The 19645-nt window shown below is 44.0% G+C and overlaps 1 protein-coding gene across 2 annotated transcripts in view; it reads right to left on the reverse strand.

Moving 5' to 3' along the window:
• The window catches only part of MYO5B (myosin VB), an 842958-nt gene that overhangs the window by 166078 nt on the left and 657235 nt on the right, over positions 1-19645 (reverse strand). For both annotated transcript variants that reach the window (XM_069219220.1, XM_069219218.1), the window contains exons 19-20: positions 12444-12655; positions 1817-1973 (exon numbers count right to left, since the gene is read on the reverse strand). In XM_069219220.1, coding sequence (XP_069075321.1) covers positions 1817-1973; positions 12444-12655 — 369 coding nt within the window. The remainder of the gene's footprint in view (positions 1-1816; positions 1974-12443; positions 12656-19645) is intronic.

A 19645-nucleotide genomic window follows, 5' to 3' on the forward strand; every position in this document is an offset into this window, starting at 1 on the left:
GCAATTTTTTATTTTTTTTAACTTTTGCATTTGTTTGGTGAGTTAATGACATCTTCACAAGAAATGCTATACAGATACTTAGCTGCCAATGGTACACAAAATTCCCGTGAAATGCTGGCATAATAAAACCTGTTATTGACTTGTGTGCTCTCAGAGTCTGCTCTGCTGTGAGTGATGGGATGAATGTGTGCTGTGCAGATGGAAAACAAAAGCTGCTGAGAGAGGATGCCAGCTTCATTGCAGGTAGTGGTGTGCAGTCTTGTTAATTATCTTGTGATTGGAATAAATTAGACATCTTTCGTACCAATATCTCAAAGGTCACTGTAACACGCGAGGCTGTAGCCGGGAGTGTGATGGAGACAGTCATATAGAGGTTGTTGAGTCAGTCAATGAATTAGGCAACTGGGGTGTAAATGGAGAGTAGGTGACTAGGTACAGATGGTCGAGACATTGTAGTGCTTCCATGACCAGGCATTGGATCTTATATAGAGCTATTTTCTGAATCACAGCCAGGCAAGTTGCAGCAGAAGATGATCTACTAACAGCTAGAAGGATGAAGAAGACTGTCTACAAAGTTCAGGACTGTCGTGCTAGAAAGGCCGCTCATTTTCACACCGGGCCAATGGACCACTCTATCCCTAGACCTTAGTCTTACTGACAATCACCTTAGATTTAGAAAAAAAATAAAAACCAAGTTTTTTTAGAGCTTAATGTAAATATCTCAGCTATCCTAAATCTATCTCAGTACCACAGTTAGAAGGATAGGGGGCATCTTAGCTCTGTGATATCCCCCTGGGGATGAATGCTGCGTACTACAAACCCAGTAAATAAAGAAGGGATGTAACATTCCAAGTTGGTACCCAAATTCCAGGTACCAAGCCAGCCACTGGTAACTATAGACTTGTCCTTCTTTACATTACAAAGGTGCAGAGAGGGCAGCACCCCAGGGCCAGCAGGTCTGTTTTGCTCTGCTTTTCCTGATCTGAGTACACTGAGGTCTCACCCATTCCATCTTCCAATGGTAGGGATGCTGCTGCATAGCTGGATGACATGTCGCACATATGCACACACGTAGAGGTGATGAGCCACTCCAAACCTGCCTCCTTTACAGCCACCCATAAACACCTGCAAGGTTGAAGATACTAAAGGAAATCAAAGCCACCACAAGGGATGATTGTGAAAGACCAAGAAGGAAACAGCTGCACAGGACATGCTATAAGGGACTGGGCAGTGAGTTTTGAGAAGGATGGTCAGATCTTGCAAAGGCTGAGCAGAGTGATGTGAGCAGAGCTGGTGAATGAGAGACACATCAGCTATCAAATTGAACCCCAGCTTTATGGCCGAGGTTTAGGGTGTTCAGCAGGAAGAATAAAGAGAAATGGGTATATGAAAGGGCCTCGGCTGATGAGAACTATATTCAAGTGTAGGTTGAGCGGAGCATCATACATATGAGATGGCCAGAGAGGACAAGGGTGCGTGGAGAACCCGAAAATAACACATGGATGAATGGGCGGAAGAGGAGAGGGGCCGGGCAGAGCCTTGGGGTCCCCCCATGGATAGAGGATGTGGTAACTGTGGGTGCGGTGGGAGGGCACAGGGCAGGAGCTATGGTTTCCTGCGGACTTTTCCCAAGAGACAGCGCCTTTTCAGAAGAACTTTACATCCGATCAATAAATACATGAACACTCGCTTGTAAAAAGAGACCACAAAGGTGTGAAAAACATCAATAGAAGCATTAAGTCGTAACAGACTGCTTGATGCACCTAACACGGTGTCGACGTATGCACAACTCATCTCTTCTTTGACAAAACGGTACCTCGTGGTAGACTCTCCTGACAAACATGCCCCGGGTGAAAGCCTGGATGGTGATGGCGGCCTTGCGGATTCTCTGGTAGGCACGGTACACCCCCAGCATTCGGTACTGCTTCTGGAAAACGATAGCAGCTCGTGTCTTCCGGAGGAAATCTGCCAATCTGAGGCACGAAGAGAAAGCAATAACTTGGTAAGAAGACTGAGGTACGTCAACGATGAGACTAACACAACAAAAATACTCACACTGCAGGCCAATTAAATGAGTCTTGTCTTTTATAATAAAGTTTGGCTTAGTAGACACTGAATTGTCATGAAGTATTGTTACTGTTCCCTACTCAATGGTCCTCTTTACCAAACTTCAGTGGTTCCCCCACCCATCAGGGACCCCCGAATCAGCCAATGGCCAATGAAGGTCTGTACTATATAGGAGATTCGAGGGGCCCTCATGACGTTCTGCAGGGGTGGCCTCGTCATTTTGCGTTATGCTCCTGCCCAAGCTTTATTAGCAGTAGCGCTTAGAAGAAGAGCGGCCTTTGAATTTGAATATGGTTAGCCACGCTTTAAAATCCTGATTGATTGATTGAAAGAGTGCCAAAAAGAAACGAGTAGTAGTGGAGAATGGCTGATACACCAGGGATGAGATAAACCTTGTGATTCCACAAACCATAGTCGGATGGTACACTAATCTTCGGATTTCCCTTAATTAAGGATGACAGGTGCAGAGACCCTTTGACTGCAGTCTTTTTAAGTTACTTATTCTGTGAGTGACAAGCATTCACGCTGCGAGTGGAGAAACTGCATCACATTTCCACAAAGGGCTTCATTTGACTGTGGATCGTCTTACCTATGTAGCAGTAGATTCATGTCGTCTAGGCGCTGAACATTCCACATACTCTGTCCCATTACAGGGTTAATATTACACCACCTGCCCCATCACCACCCGCATTGTCACACATCTCACAGATCTTAACTTACCACTGTAGGACGGTCGCCAGAGTAGGGAGGATCTCCTACTCATAAGATTCACTTCCATGTGCACGTGCTGCTGTCGCGCTGACCCAGGTGCACGTGGTACCATGGTGATGGTTGCGCGAGAACCCATCTTGCCACTAGTTCTGGCTTCTGTACAGCGAGGTTAGGCGTGTGGGTTTTTGACTTTTAAAATGGTTCTACATCTCTTTATGGCTGCAATAGCCAGGTAGTTAGGTATTTCTGGCAGGAGGCAGACACTATAGTTTTCAAGGCAGGGAAATTTCTGTTTTCCCCAGTAGACACCATCCTTAGGTAGATTCTCTCCGGTAGTCTCTGCAAAAGTATTGTATACCAAGTATTTTCTTAGAGGTTTAAGGTTGACCAATAGGGACACCCACATTTGTTGCTTTGCATTATTGTTTCCTAGAAACCAATCTGTACATCCCAATTCACTATTGTTAGTGTGGCTTCTGGGGGATAGGGTGGTTGTTCTCTTCTCTTCAACTCACAGATGAAGACACCTACAATATACAACGTACAAAATGATATTGAGAGGACCAAGAGTGTCTTTATCATTGAACCAGAAGATGAAGAAAGTCCAGCATCTCAAATCTTCACTCTTGGCTAAGCGGTGGAAACTCCGAGATGCTGATCCATTGCCTGCAGATTGCACACATTTCCAAGACCCTGCAATGCTGAGATAATGATCAGCTTCATGTGTTCAAATAACGTATATCTGCATATTCTCACGATTTACCACACCGTACAGTCGGGAAAGCAGCAACTATCCGACTGATGTGTTGGGGCTACCCAAGATACCTCTTCACTGGCAATGATAACACCGGATGTGGTCCCTGAAGCATACTGGTGCATGAAGTGATCTAAATAGAACAGATGGACCAGCAGCTAAACAGGGAATCAGTCCATCACCCTGTTGGTTCCTTTGCAAGCGCTGAAGTGAGAAGTGCCCTGTTGTGTATTTCCTTGTCATCATTTCCATGCGATGCCACGCTTATTAAGAACGATAGGACACTACACGTCTCAAGCTGGATATCACCCATCCTCTGATGACCTCCATAACAGGTACATCATCCCTTTTGAGGCTTTGAAATTAAGTTCTCATAGACCATGAGCCAAGGATTCTGCTAAGACTCTCCATCTTGTGGCATTCCCTGCCAGACTCCAGACAGGGAGTTCTTTACTCATAGTTCTTTTATACGCAACTATGGTTAATCATCATTTCTTCAGTCTATTATTCAGTACAAATTAAGTTTGTGCTATTTACTTACATCATGAAAGTGTTTTATCTTTTATTCTTTCCTAGCTAGCCTCCTAACGCTAGGTTGATAGTAGCTACTTGCTTATTTAGATTTTCTTATTTTTACGTTTACAGTGATGTAGTTTCCATAATTTTATTTTTAACAATAGCAAATTATCCGTCCTTGTAAGGCCTTCGCCTCTTCTGAAGAGAAGCCTTGTGCGTATCCCACCTACCAGAAAAGCACAAAGCTATGCTACTTCTATGACATTTTTTTTTTTCAAGTCACTCCAATGAGATGCTTGGTATCCCAGATAGGATTTATTTTAGGCTTACTACCAATGATCTTCACACCTACATACATGTGGTATTTTGAGCATAGGATTTATGTTGTGTGCATGGGATATCTCACTATGTATTGCACACCACTGTGCTAATTTATTCTACATGCAAGTGTGAATTCTGTCAGCTCTGTATACTAGGGAATTATTTGATTTCGAATATAAGTTATAAAAGTGTGTTATTAAATATACATTATGAAAACTTACTAATGGTTGTAAATTCAGTATTTATGACAAGGCCAAATTTGCTCTAGCACCTACAAGCAAGTGTTAAGCTAAATATTCATTCTTTCGGGTCCATAAGAATCTATAGGGGAACTGTATAGACTGGCTCGCAGCTCTTCTTGACAGCTTGAAAGCTCACCATGGCTTCAGATGTTTTACTGTACTTCAGTGCCGTCATTCTCAGCCGATAAGGGAATCAGTAATAATCCGCTGCTCAGGTCTGACCTCCTCAGCAGTATACCTAGGGGCAGATCTAGGTGCTCAGTCTAAGCTAAAGCTTTCGCCCAAAACTCAATAATAAGCTATAGTCATGCTAGGCCAGAAAGTGGCCAGCCCTCATTTGAAGGTAGCTAAAAGTCTCTCTGATGCACCTGAGTCTCCCGGCTCCTGCTAAAATTGAGCAGGAGTCTTAGTCATGGGGTAGAGGGACCAGGATGGGCCTCACTGGTCCACGGGGTAGAGGTGACAGCTTTGAACCTTGTGCTCGGCATCCAGGAGTATCTGGTACAGACATTGCTTATTGTCAGGGTCCAAGGCACCCGTAGGACCAAAGGCACCCATTTGTGCTGGGTGACCTACCCCCCTGGCATGCAGGAACACAGTTTACACTCAGGGTGTCAAGAGATACTTCAGAGGTGGGTGCTAAGCCACCCTACGTTACAGAGGGATGGTTTAGTTGTTCTGCAGATCAGTTCCACCAGGACTCTGCATGGGATAGCACATTCAGGAGACATGGGGATCTTGGTTTTCACCTTAAGTCAGAAGATAGTCATTATAAATTTCCCTAGAAGTTAGTTGATTTACCTTTTTACCAGGGAGACATGGTAGAGTCATGTGAGGAACACTGTGTCCTATAATCACTTCAGTGCACCCTTGATCAGAAGACCAGTATCCTCCACTGGCCTCACAGAGGGCAGAGTGATGATGGCCTGTCAGTCAGTAGCAGCAAAGGGCAAGCATGCAGTCACAAGTCCTTGCCAAGCTCACTTGGGCTCTTTGGTTGCAGCTTCTGGTCAGCAGGGCTACAGGCTCTCATGAATTCCTGGAGTACATTTTCCATGCCTTGGTCCTCAATGCAGGATGCAGTCTCAGTTCGGTCTTGGCTCTTATCCTTTAAGCAGGAGGAGCTCCAGTTGCAGCAGATAATCTCCTCTTCTTCTAGCTAGACAAAGCAGCTTCACGGTAACAAAGGTCTTTGTGGGAAGCATTAACAGACTCATTCTTTCAACTACAATTCTCCCAGCTTTGCAGTATAATCTGTAGCTTTACCCAAAATGGGTACAAAACACCACTGGACTATGAGTATGCATGAGGCAAATTTACTTATAATGATTATTTTCATTTTTGTTGCTGAACTTAAAAGCCTACCTAGATTTTTCTTCTCAGTGGGTCTATGCACTTGCCATAATATTGATCCAAACCTTGGAAAACGAATTGAAAATGAGCCCCCAACCACTCCTCTTGACATTTAGAAACACCATAGCATGAGGTGCAGAGGAAGACTACAGATGTATGGTGGAATGTGTATTGCTCGTTCCAGCACAGATATCTGCGAACAAGCAGGGACCTTCTTCTGCGCTGCTAATGGCTAATGTGGGTTCAGATGGATGCATATTCCAGACCAACCCTCGCACGCTGAAGACAGGTAATGAGGTCAGGGAGATGCAAAACCCAGAGGCAACTGTAAGGATGGGGAAGCCACTTTACTGTGTGCGTTTCATTTATTGTGCACAGGGCCACATCACTGTACCCTGCACAACTCACACATATAACTCACAATCCGCAACATAAAATGCGAGTGAAAGATTTTAGTTATGGGGGAATTAATAGAGGTTTCCAGAGAGACGGTTACTTCTCTTCAAGGAAAGTATTTTTTTTACCCAAACTATCAATTACTGCCACCAACCATATGTCTCCGCAAAGGCTTGCCTGTGAGTGGATGTATGCTTTGGGTGTACTCCGAGTCGAGCCCAGTCTAGGTCTCTGGTCAGCAACAGAAAAATATGAAGCACAGGACTCAGCAGGGTTAGGATGTAAAGCCTCTGAGAAAAACACACAGAATCAACCAGGAGTTAAAAGAGTTGCACCTTAAAGCTGATGACATGGTGTGGGGACATCCTGAAGACTCAAAGATGGGACTTTCCTACCTCAAACACATGTGGCAATTCAACAAGTTCTGGATTGCTATTAGCATTAGTATTGTTCACATTCTGCCCATCGTCTGACCTTGTAGCGTAGACAGCTCTTTGAAGACCAGAGATTGAGTCGACGCTGATGCTATGTTCTGTGTATTGTGTTATGGTCCGTCTCTGGCTTGGTGGCAGTGCCATTTTTTGGGTGTCAGGGATTTTGCTTGAAAGCTTTAACCAAATTTTTTGCACGCCTGTTAGGACGTAAACGTGTGCTGCTCCCAGTGACTACAGGTAGCCTCAGCCTGGTGCTCCTGATTGTGTGACATCTTGAAGGTCTGTTGGTGTACACAAGATGTCCAGTCTATAAACTATCCTGAATCTTCATTCATTATGTATTTTGGCGGCCGCTGCTGTTAGGAGCAATGCAGGGGTAACTATTTGGCATACTTGTGATGTGTTGGGCCTACATGGGTTTTTTGTTTAGTGTTGGATGTTATCACATAATCGCCAACGGATGGATGAGGTGAACACTGTAGCACTTGAAATATCACTCTAACTAATCAGTGTCCCTGCGGATAGAAACGTGCACACACATTTGAAACCTACTCAAGGCATTCATTCACTGTCACTTGCCATAGTACACACATTGTATGCATCCACGCACTACAAATGTCATGTTTTTTAGGTCGAGCATAAGAGTACAACCTCTTGTATACTTCTAAGTATTCATCTTATGTGGGCTTCCAGCTATTTCATTTGTTAGCTTAAGTGTCATTTAAAAATCATTGCTTGCTAGTGGTCAGTCATGCCTCTTTGTCTCTCCTTCTTATGTGCAGGAGCAGGGACCAAGTACTGTATAATTACGCTTTGTCCTGTTTCTCTGGTCTGTAAGGGACCTTTTTTTTTACTTTCTTTCCTGCTCGTGTCCAGGGAAGCTTCCCTTTTCATTTGCAGAGCATTCTTGCTCTGATGTTAGCTTAGCTGTAAACATGGCTATAAATCAGGCTGTTATTTTGGTCACATTTGGTCTTTGTGGACTCTCTGAGCCCTCTCTCAGCTGCCTGGCTCCTGCCGTTCCCTAGCTTGGTTTTCTTTACTGAGTGTGCCTGCCTGCGATCACAGTGCTGACAGCAAGGGCAGAGGATGTCTTTTTCACTTAATTACTTGTCTAGTTAATTACTTCTTATAAATGGCATATCCATCGAGACCTTATTGGCTCGCTGTCTCAGTCTCACAGTTGGGCTTTTACTTCAATGATCAAATCTGGGGGGCCCATCACGTGCCTGTAAAAACACAACTTTTCCACCAGAGTCGCAGAGCTCTTGCAAGCGGACGGGCTCAGCACTGAGGTGAGGAGATCTCATGGGTGCATGTTTGGGGCTGGCCGCAGTGTCTGCACTCTGTGGGGGTGGCTGTGTGTACCACATGATGTGTGTGCGCACTGACACTTGGGTAGAGGACAGCAAACTTTCCACCCGATTGTCACCAGTGCGTAAGTGGAGAGTTGTGAAGGAATCCTGCGAAGCAGTGCTATAGATAACTCTTGCCGCTCTCTGTGCCCTCTTAGGATTAAATCTGTGAGAGCCCGTACCCGTGTCAGGCAGCACCCAGACACTGCAGTTGTTGCAAACTTCAGGTTTGTTTTAAATAACTTTTCTGGTCCCGTGTTTGTAGTACTGTGGATGGTGTTTTTTGATGAGTGCCCTCAAGAGATATGACTTCATAATTTGTAATAGGGCTGTAAGATATTTTAAGGGTAAATACTATATGCACTTGATGCACTCCTCTCCTAACCGCTTTGAGGCACTGTTTATATTTTTCTTGTCTATGTGTTTTGTGGTAAATAACTGTATATACTGTCTAAAAAGTGTTGTTTGTCCTCGGCAGGCTTGGGCGTCGGAGATTCCCACCCCCCGTTCTCCTGCCCCACCTACACCCATACACTCAAATGCACACAAACATGCCTTTATTTACATCTCTGAGTTGTGCATGTTTGTACGCAGGACTTCAAAGAGCTCCAAAATTCTGAATGTTACCCTTTGCCGATGGATAGCATGCATGGCAATGTGGCAGGTAGCAGTAACATTTATTAGCACAGCAGCGCCTTGATACCCAGGTGTTCCATGTAAGACGCCTTATTGCTGTTCTTTGCCCATCCGAGCTCTCACTGACTGTGAATCTCACAGATGAGATGCATTCAGCTCGCCCCCTTCTTCCCTGGAGGTGCTGTTCTGCTTTTATGGGGAGTTCTTGTGATTAAAGTGGGCCACAGCCAAACTGCACACTGCTCCCCCTCACCCATCCATCATCCTGACACGGCACATGTGGCAGGCTGCACCCGGCCTCGCCGCTTCCACTGCACAGCTCAACTTTTAATGGCCAGGCAGAGGCGACGGGCCTAGTTATACCCCCTCGACGCTGCATAACAGATTCATTCACAGGTTTACAGTCTGGGGTTTGTTTGTGAGCAACAGTGCCAAATATGTCCACACATGGCGGGAGGTAGTAAGCTTGCATGAGGGAGCACATGACCACCAGAGATTCATGATTCACTAGAAAGTGATTTCTTGCCTCAAATAAATATCCCTTCATATAGCTGGTGGGTTGCGTTTTTACTGCGGAGTTATCTCTCTATTTTTGTGGTGGGTATGCTAGCAGGGAAACGCATGCTCGTTGGGTTCCGCCTCTCATCTTTCTCATGCCTGTCCCATAGATCAGTAGGTTAATGGACAGGCGGCAGAGCTAAGTATGAACACTGAATCGCAGATGCTGGAACACTATGTGGGCTGCTTGAATCTTAATTTCGTCTGAATCTGGTAACATATATCAGTGGGATAATGCACATGCGGCAGAGCTCAACTTGAAACCTGGGAGGAAGGGTCCGACTGAGCCTTTCATCCTTCCCTCTTGCCACTCTAAGCTGAGCTAACCATTGCTCCTTATAATCATCACCTGCCTCTCTGCACTAGTAACTTAAGAAATGTTATTGCTCAGTTATGTATCTATTTGGGATATTTGTTTAGCGCAGTTTTCACTCTTGTGGAGTGCCTTGGTGCTGTGTAGGTTCTTACTGGCTCATTTTAGAAACGCTATGTTGAACTGTTTGGGCACAAATCTGAGACAGCGGTGTGCCCATTCTGTTAGCATGACATATGCTAAGTTGTGCCAGCACTCATATCTACAGGGAGATTTTAAATGGAGTCACACGCAAGGTAATGACTAGTAGGTAATCACTGTAATATCACTGCAATAGACCTGCTAGCCTTTAAAATGTGTAGTGCACTATGTCCTCTAGGGGCTAAATATATGGTTACACTGCATTACTTTCACCTGTTTTTTTCAGGGGGTTAAGCCCTTTGAGGGTTAACAATATATTTATTACAAATGATATTTCTGTTATGGTGTTTTGAGCATTACAGTCTAATGCCAAAAGTTTATTTCTGATGAAGGTTTATATGCTAATTGTACATGTAAAAATCTCTCCTTATTACAATTATGACTTAATTCAGGCCAATTTATCATTCTTATTACACTATGACTGTTTGAACACTCTTGATATGTTTGGGTGACCCTTCTAGTTTATTTCTCCTCTGTGGCCGTCTTCTGTCTTTTTGGGGGGAATTGTGTTAGCCAGTCAGCAACTCTGAAGGTGGGGTGGTGACAGTGGTATTCTACTGGAATTAGCAAGGCAGATTTAAATTAGGATGCTAAATGACAACATTTTAATTTTTGGCTGCAGACAGAGGAAGAAGGTAAAAAGAAGTGCTTCAGTTATATGCAGGGCCACTGGAATTATGTGGCAGGAAAAGACGAAATTATGAGGCAGGGTTGACCAATTTATGTAGCAAGAAAAGTCCAGTTATGAATTTACAATGCCTATAGCTCTAACTCAAGAAAATGAGAGACCTACTGCATTGCAAATGCTTGTTGTTCTCAAGCATGTGTGTCTCTTTACCCAGTCCTAGAAGCCATGAAAAGTACGTCTACCTTAACTCTCTTGTTTTGTTTGGAAGCTGCACCATCCGCTGGGACGCGGCACACTCCGCTTGGACAGGAAACATTAAGAAGTGACAACATGGATTTGGCTGATGAGACAACTCGTCCAGCTCGAGGGGGGCGGGGGCTCGTGTTTCGGGCCTGTCTAGACACACAACTCTGGGCTTTAATAAATGCATGAGGACATTTGCTGGCGCGCAGCAGACGGCTAAACCTCAGAGGACACGAAGAGGTTAAAGTGGAAGACACTGGTGTATTGGATGCCATGAGTTATGTTTGTGTGGCACGAACTGCCATAGCTACGAGGTAAACAAAAACATAATGCTCTCCAGGCAACACCAGGATCTTATTCGATAACATGATGGTGCTTCAAAAGAGCCTACAATGGTTGCAATCAAAGTGCCTATAAAGTGTACCAAGCCCACTTGTACCATCACTCACCCATTCTCGAGAATGGCATACGCAAAAGTTATTGTGCTGCAAGGAACTCGTCTGTCATGGGACGTTGTGAGTCCACTGATGACTTACTGGCGTCTTTGCTCCTCTGCATGTAGGAGTCAGACAGACTGGTTGGTTGTTCAGCCCGTGGGAACCATTTCATTCCATTAAGGCCACTGCAAGCAGCTGCCTTGAGCACTAACAGAAAAGCCATCAAGATGGCGCCAAATGGTAACCTAGTTCCTGTTAGAGGGAACCACATGAATCGCAAAATATCATTCTGCTTTCGACTTCAAACATCCAAAGATGGATGGAGCTCAGTCAGTTTTGGGGATGGCAAAGGGTCAGTGCTGGGCTCTAGAGATTTTGTGCCCCCGCCCTGAGTTCATTATAACAGACCATGCTGGTTTTTGACTCCTGGTTCAGCCCACACAACAATCATGCATATTTGCTGAAGTCTTCCTGTATCACGGATTGTGACCCAGAGTGGAGTTGTGTGGTCTGGTGACAGATTATAATGGCACAATAGCCATTTTCTATTTAGTGTCTAATGCTGGCTGGCTTCTCTTGTGTTTTTTAAATTGGTCTGCCAATCCCCTGCAACTGAGCCCTTTCTTCCATCCATATGGTACATGGATAACGCATATATATGTCCTACATCTGGGTCTAGAGGACGTGTGAGGGGCGTAGTTGTTTTAATCACTCAAAATAGTACCTGGAGACGTCTGAGTTTTGGGTTCAAAAGTGAAGCTAAGTCCCAAGAAACTAGTGGTGAAACGCTCTGATTGTAACAACCTGAGACCCCAAATTCCAAATTGCGCTGGGGCTCCGGAAGAAGTTCCCACGTCAACTCATTATGCAAAAATGACCATATGTTTGGGGACTTAAATGTTTTAGGAGTATATTTACCGGTTTTGTTTTGAGTCATACCCTGATAGATTACATAACCACAATCGTGATATGCGTTATTCCCGCGAAGTTAGCACTTTCCACACTTAAGATGGGAATAGCTGGTGCTGGTCAGATTCACTGCAGGTTGGCTGCATATCTGTGCAGAGGCGGTAACACCACATTTTGGCTTGTGTTAACGTGTGTTTGTCTGTGCATAGTGTGGTATTACCGCATTATGCTAAGTAACTGAATTACCGGGCATTTAAAACATTTTGGGGCACTTGAAAACTGAATATTTGCAAAGTTGTTCACTCAGTCCCTAGATTTGACCTTCTAACATTGGTCGGTATACCCCAACGCAGAGAAAGAGATACCTACCTGCGCGCCAGGTGTCCTCGCGTATACCTCTGGATGGTTACAGCAGCCACCTTCATCCTCCTGTACTTCACCCTCTGCAGCCAGCCCCGAACCGTCTTCTGAATCATGATGGTGGCTGCACGGAACTTGTCGGCGCGGAGCTTCTCCAGGTAGGCCACCTGGCCTGCGCGGAAGAATATCTTGGTCCGACCAAACTGGAATTTATCAGGATCCTTTGGAAAAAGAAGGACAACGTAAGAGAGCTGAGCCACTGAGGTCAATTGCAGAGGAGAGCAGCAAAGAGGCAGGCCCTAGACCAGGATGCATTTGTTTCAGAGAAGTCACATTACACCGCATACAGATCGTGTCAATTGCACCAATGATGGGACATTTGCAGGGGCATTTGCACTGACGTCCAAAAGTGTGATCTTAAGGATATTGGAAGCCCTGGGCAATAAATATTTTGGGGGCCACTGCTTAGGACAGCTTTGATTTTTATTACCCATTTTCTGCCTATTTACATCCAATGTTGCCTAACAATAGTGAATTATACTTTGAAGGTTGAAATACAGAAATACACAGAAGTGAGGCAGACAGACAATTTACTTTCTCTTTGGTTCACTTGGAATGTGGGGGTCCTGGGCCTTTGCCCGTGCCTTAAAATGTCTCTAACGTCCCATGCAGAAAATATATTTGAAATGTAATAATCATTGAGAAAACAACATTTTGTAGCAGTTGGTCGGCAGGAATGTCAGTTCAAGACTGGTGCAAATTATCTCGATGAGGTGCAAAAATGACCAGCACTGGTGCAATATTCACGATGTAGCTCTTGGCCTCTTACAGAAAGTTAAGATCAGCTTAACAGTCTTTAAAACTAACAGACCTCGCCACTTAATAAGATGTAACAAGCTTTCAAAACCGAAAGAAAGCAGAGCTCTTGAGAGTAGGGTAAGGCTTGTGTGATGCTTGGAAAAGTGCCTAAACTCTGAAGCCTACTTTACTGAAATCAGAGGGTCCTAATCTCTGCCTCGCGCATCCACCAGAAGCTGGGAGGACTTTCTCTACCTGAATTATACCCGATCACCTGTTGTCCTCCCAACTTCTGCCCTCCACAAGGTCTGGCAGTAGAGTAAACATCCAGGGGCAGTGCAAGAATTTCTGGTGCTGCGGGCAAAGTAGCATTTTGACAGTGGACCTCTCTGTGCTAGCTAGCACAATGGTAACTGATTTAGCAACTTCACGTAACTTGGCGCCACCTAGTGGTAGCATTACTTACTGCTGCTTTAAACTGCCTTACTAATCGCTTTTTTCATAACATTACTCATTTTGCGTTAACGAGAGTGTGACTGGTAGAATGCAACCGGCATTAAATACAGTTGGAGTGTGTCAGACAGGTCTTAAGAAAACCTGCAAATCTGGCTAATTTTCCACTGCTCTAGTAGCAAACATCTGCAGACCATCTGATATTTCTGTGCATGGATGACAATATTGTTCACCTACAGTGACTCACCAGCACAAAGGTCTGAGTGAAGCCAAGCAGCTGACACTCCAGAAAATCCTCGGTATAGATTTGTAGGCAGGGCTCTTTTCACTTCATAGACATACACTAATCTACTAGTCTAACACTAATAATAATAATTGTAACAATAATATATCAATATAACCTGCTGTTGAGGGCTATAGCCATAGTTAAACGCCCTGAACCCGACTAATATGCCTAAATCGTAGGCGAAGGCACACAACAAGGAAGAGGGCATTTAACAGCTGGAACAGCCTGAGGCAGAGGGGCTATTCAGCTATTGGACCATTTCACCAATGAATGATAAAATGTTCTAAATTAAAAAGGGAGAAACAGAAAGCATTGACATGTTGGAGCATAAGGTCAGTACCAGCCATTAAAGGCTCAGAGCCAGTCCATTGTCTTCAAAGGAGCCCTCAACATTCCAATGTTTAAGAATAACAGCAATTACTCAAGAGAGCAATGCTCGTTTTACAAACCTGTGAAAGATGAAAGGCTGAACTGGCCATGCAGTAACTAGAACTTGTTATGTGCCTGTCACACATGCTAGAAGTGAAGCTTAAGCTATTGAGTGGCCTTGTTAGAGTATAGTTAGATGCCACTAAGTGCTGAATCAATAGAGAGATTGATTCCTTTGTAATAACCAAGCTCCATCCATTGGCGGCTTGACGGTTTTAAGTGCGGAAGGCCTGATGTGTCTCACACCTAGCAGTAATAAAAAACGACTTTGAAACGGGACCCTATCATGCTCTAAATTCATGTCCTTTACTTTAATGACAAAACCACTGTTTATTTTTTTTCAACAATGAATGCAAACACCTTTAAGGTGCATCCATGTTATATTCCATATTGCATTTCCCTAAAGCATTTATATTTTTCAAGATGTGTTTCTATACCCTTTTCATGTAAAATATGATCTTGTATATTCATACTTTGAACTGAGTTGTCTCTAGGTGTCTGAGTGGCTTCCGGTTGTGGGTGGGTGTTAATGACAGTGCGGAACTGAGAGCTCAGATTCGGAGTCTGAAGGTAGTGCAAGCTTCTCACAGAGCCTGTCTGTGGGTCATAAAGGTGTGCAGACTACATGCACATCCTATCCATGACCTACCTGCAGAGTGCACAGAGCACTGGTTGCACATGTGCCACATTTAATTGTATGAGAGTGTGAGATATGCAGGTGGAGGATTTCAAACAGATGTCAAGAGAAGGGACGTGAGTGGGTAATAGAGAGAGACTGCAGAAGAAAGTGGTGTGAAAGGGTTAGTGATGACGCAGAAATGAAGGTTTTACATTTATTAGCGCATAAACGTAGTGTTGCAATAATCAAGTGTGACTTTAACCGAACTAATAAAGATTGTACGGGGACAAATGTGCCCTCAGAGTAGTTCGCCAACATTTATAAGCGTGCTTTATATAACGTGATGTATTAGAATTGTACTAATCTGACATAACCGTAAACGTGTGCTATGATTTGCTTGTTTGAAATGTTTTAGCTTAGCATAACTTTAGTGGAGGCTTCGGCCTAGTTGCCTTGTCTCATGGTTTAGATGCTCGTGTTTTTCTAATGTGCTAATAAACGTGTATTCCTGCTTGAAGCTGTACTTTTCCAGTGAGATCGGTTCACACGCTTATCTTTAAGGTTTCGTGCCAGCCTGGCATCTTCTTCTTTGCTCCAAGGTCAATCTGCAGGTGCGGACAATGGAAGCTCTGAAAGTGAGTTAATTGGTAAAATATGTTGCAACTTACGTTCCCGACTCCAAGGATAATGTATGCCTAGGTAGAAGCTTGTGAATTGTTGTTTTTGATTGGACAATTTGAAGCCAACCTATGAACCCTCCAATGGAAGACCCTACTGGATTTGAACTGTTGATTATTTAAACCTGGTGCACAAGAAGAAAGCAGCCATTAGACATTAGACATTGCAGCCATTACCCGCCATTAGCCATTATGGCCCATCTTGCCGACCTCGTCATTTTGCCATCTTCTACGATGCCAATTGATGTTCGACGCCATTTTGAATGAGACTTTGATGCTTTCTCTAATCGAGAGAAAGAGACTTTAAGAAATTCTCGCCCTAGAGACTTTAACTTTGATCTGTCCCTTTGCATAAAGTAATAGTTTTGTCCTTTTACCTTGCCGCTGTGAGGCAATCGCCCCGTCCACCCTGCCCCTTTGCCCCGTCCCATGCTGATCGAAAACGATACCTGTGAGACGAAGACTTCCTTGAATGCTGATTGAATTTGGTAAATATGAAAGGAAATTGTACAATTGCATTGTGTTTCTTTTTAGGTAACCAACTGCTGATTTTTTATAAGAGCCCTAGTTAGGAGTTTTTTCCAAATCTATGTTGCTAAATTGTTTTTGCATGAAGTCCCACATGCAGATGCTAATTTGAGGTTAGATGAGGATTCATTTGTTGCACGATGCAATTTGAGACCTTGTTATGCTGACTAATGTATGCAATTAGCTCATTACAGATTATAGTTTTAGTGGTTTGCGTTGCTATTATCGAATGCATTGTTATTCAAATGCTGCATAGATTGCATCTTTTCCGCCGTTATGGACAGCTATTAATGTTCATTTACATATATCATTTGGTGTTGAGACACATTTATATTGTGCTAGCTTTGTTAATATAGGGAAATAAATTCATTAACTTTGAATAAACTGGTGTGGTTATTCATGGCCGAAAGGTCATGGTTCGCCGAAATGTTTTCTGGATTAATTGTGAAGTGTTATGTTGATCAGGGTATTGCTTATGTTCGTTATTGATTATTGATTAGATTAAATTGATTGATCTCGGGTGAAGAGAGCCCCACTTGGTCAAAAGATTCATCGACCCAAGAGCGTCCAAATACAGGTAATTTATTAGGAAGGAACGCTCTATCATTAGTGAGAGTGTCTGAGGCCCCCCGAAGCCCAATGCCCCTTCCACATACCTTAGCAATGTTTATTTCACAGTCTCATATTTTAGGAGATGAAACATTTTCAATTTAAATTATTCACAAACAAACTTTGTTGTTATTCATTTATCTGACACAACTAGCAAGCATTGGCAAAGCTAACAGGACTGTTTGTTTTATTCATATATGTTGGTTGTTCCAACATGTTTGGATGCAATAACAGAACATTCACAGAGAGGCACCCAAATACTGGTCATGTGGATTTTAACTTAATTGTTTTAAACCATGCCCATAGTTACAAAAGCCATGTCTCATGGAAAGGACTGCTAGTGCTTTGGCCATGTGTCTTTTAAAGAGCCCCCAACTTTTTCATCCCACTAAAAGCACAGGGAGGAATTGCTCTAGACAAGCCATTTCAGCCTGTCTGCTTTTCATAAAGTTTATTAACCAGACATAGGAAATAGCACGAATAAAGCTAAAGACTGCAAATAAAAGAAACCACCATAAGCAAAACAATTGGTTCCATTTGGATGAGTACTTTGTCCTGAATAAGGATTAACGATATGTGTTGTTCTTAAACCAAGGACATACAAACTACCTGCTAGCTAGAAGACGATGAAGTTGGAGAAAAGTTACCAAGCTTGAATGATGATTTTTTTAACACTCACAGGAATAGATTTGATGATATAAATCACAACCTCAATGGAAACCACAATGAAAATAGATAAAAAGGCATCACTTTAGACCCACTCCATTTTGAAGCTGTTTCACAAATGGGCCTTTACGTTAAAAAAGCGCAAGCTTAACTTGGAACTGTTCCAAGAGATGGGCTCAAGCCATTTCCCCCAATACCAAACTGACCACAATTCTCAATCACGAGATAAGTATGCCTTCACCCTTACTGCCTGGTGGACACCACAGAAATATCATTTCATTGGGCAAGAGGAGCTAATTCCATTCCACTGCTAGACAACACTCCAGCCATTGACTCCCTATTGCCCAGTAACAGGGCCCGGACTGTGAACCCAAAGCAGCCCTGGCAAATTCTGTCAGACCCCAAATAGTGGGTAACAAACAAGCCTGACCAGTACAAGATGGGTTTGGCGGGGGCTCTCCCCCCAAGAAAATGTGTTAAAAATGGCAAATATTGTACATTCTGCTACTCACTTTTCACTATATATCAACTGTATTGGTTTTTAAAGCATATTAAATGATGACCTTATAGTGCACCAGGATACAACAATCGTTGTTGTGGCTCTTCAGTTATTCCCTCGCTGTCACCCTCCAACAGCGCCTCTCATCTCTCCATAGCCCCTCTCTCACATGTATTTCATTTGTTACATATCTGCTCTCATACCAGTGTAGAGTATTGGGGCACTTTACATCACACACACATACAGAGAGAGTGAATCATATGTGTGTAAATCAGTGTATATAAAATAGTAAATAAGACAAGGGGGACTACAAGGTGTAGGAGTAACATGTCATCCTTACTAGGAGACATTTTTAAAGAGTGCTTGGTCCGTGTAAAGAGTGAACGGAGAGCCACGCGGGCTCTCCGTGTTTGTGTAGCGTGCTCAACGTGTCCGGGAGGGGCACTGAGCACTAAGGTATAAATAAAGGACGGAACTGTGGTGACGCAGTTCCGAGTGTGGCAGCTAAGATACTGGTCTCTGCGTGGTCCTTAAATAGCACTGCGCCGAAACTACAATGGCGACGAGCGGGATGCGAGTCATCGCGAAATAAGTGCCGAACATATAAGGTTGAAAGAAAAAAAAGCAAAACGACGTACCGGACGAATGGTGCAGACAGCTGCTGCAGCAATTAACCACGCGGTGCGGTGTCAACCTCGGGGAGGAGCGTAGCGAAGCCCGTGGCCTCCTGGTGTGCCTCGCATTAGCGGAGGCTGGTGACATCTGATTTCCCGATCGGGGAAATCCTGAAAGGTGAGCCCTGCCCCGCTCCGCCCCCAGAAGAGGATCGTGTATGGGAGCGAATCGCTCCGAAGAGCGCCCTGCCCTAGGGCGTGCCCTTGCTGCCGGGAGAGCAGCTGAAATTGACGAGGCTCGTCAATTTCAGCTGTGCGCTCGCTTTATGAGCGTCTCAAGACGGAGGAAAAGCGGCGAGTAAAGAGCGTTTTTCCCCGAGGCTGGGGGGAAGTTCTAAAGTCGACGGAGCGTTTTCCCCGAGGCTGGGGAAATAGTTGAAAATCGACGTGTTTCAAAAAAAAAAAAAAAAAAAGCTAGGGAAGTGTTAAATAAAGGACAGCAGTAAAAAAAAAAAAAAAAAATGGACACATGTGCTCTCCGAGACTGAGGAGGTATATAAAAAAAAAAAAGAATAAAGGATAACAGAAGGTAGAAGACCTGCCAAAAGGAAAAAAAAACCAGAAAAGGGCAGGAGATATCTTAACTTGTGCAAAGCACTAGAGTGAGACAGTGCAAATATGAGTGCCCCACCACAAGACAACGCGAATAATGCCAATCCTCCTCAACCACCAGGCAATCTTCAACTTCCAGCGCAACTAAATAATAGTATTCACTCCTCGCTCACTTCTTTACCACCGTTTAGCCAGCTGATTGACCCAGCCACAGCTGCGCCAAGGTGGCGTCTGTGGATAAATCGCCTAGAAAATTATTTTTGTGCCACCCGAGAGACGGATGGAGCAGTGCGCAGGTCTGTGATGCTTTTGATGGGTGGAGATGAGTTACAGGAGCTTTTTGATTCTCTCCCTGATACAGGGGATAGATCTGATTTTGACGCAGCGGTGACTGCTTTGAATAGACATTTTGATCCTCAGC

The sequence above is a fragment of the Pleurodeles waltl genome, chromosome 1_1 (assembly GCF_031143425.1).
Source record: "Pleurodeles waltl isolate 20211129_DDA chromosome 1_1, aPleWal1.hap1.20221129, whole genome shotgun sequence".
Lineage (NCBI taxonomy): Eukaryota > Metazoa > Chordata > Amphibia > Caudata > Salamandridae > Pleurodeles > Pleurodeles waltl.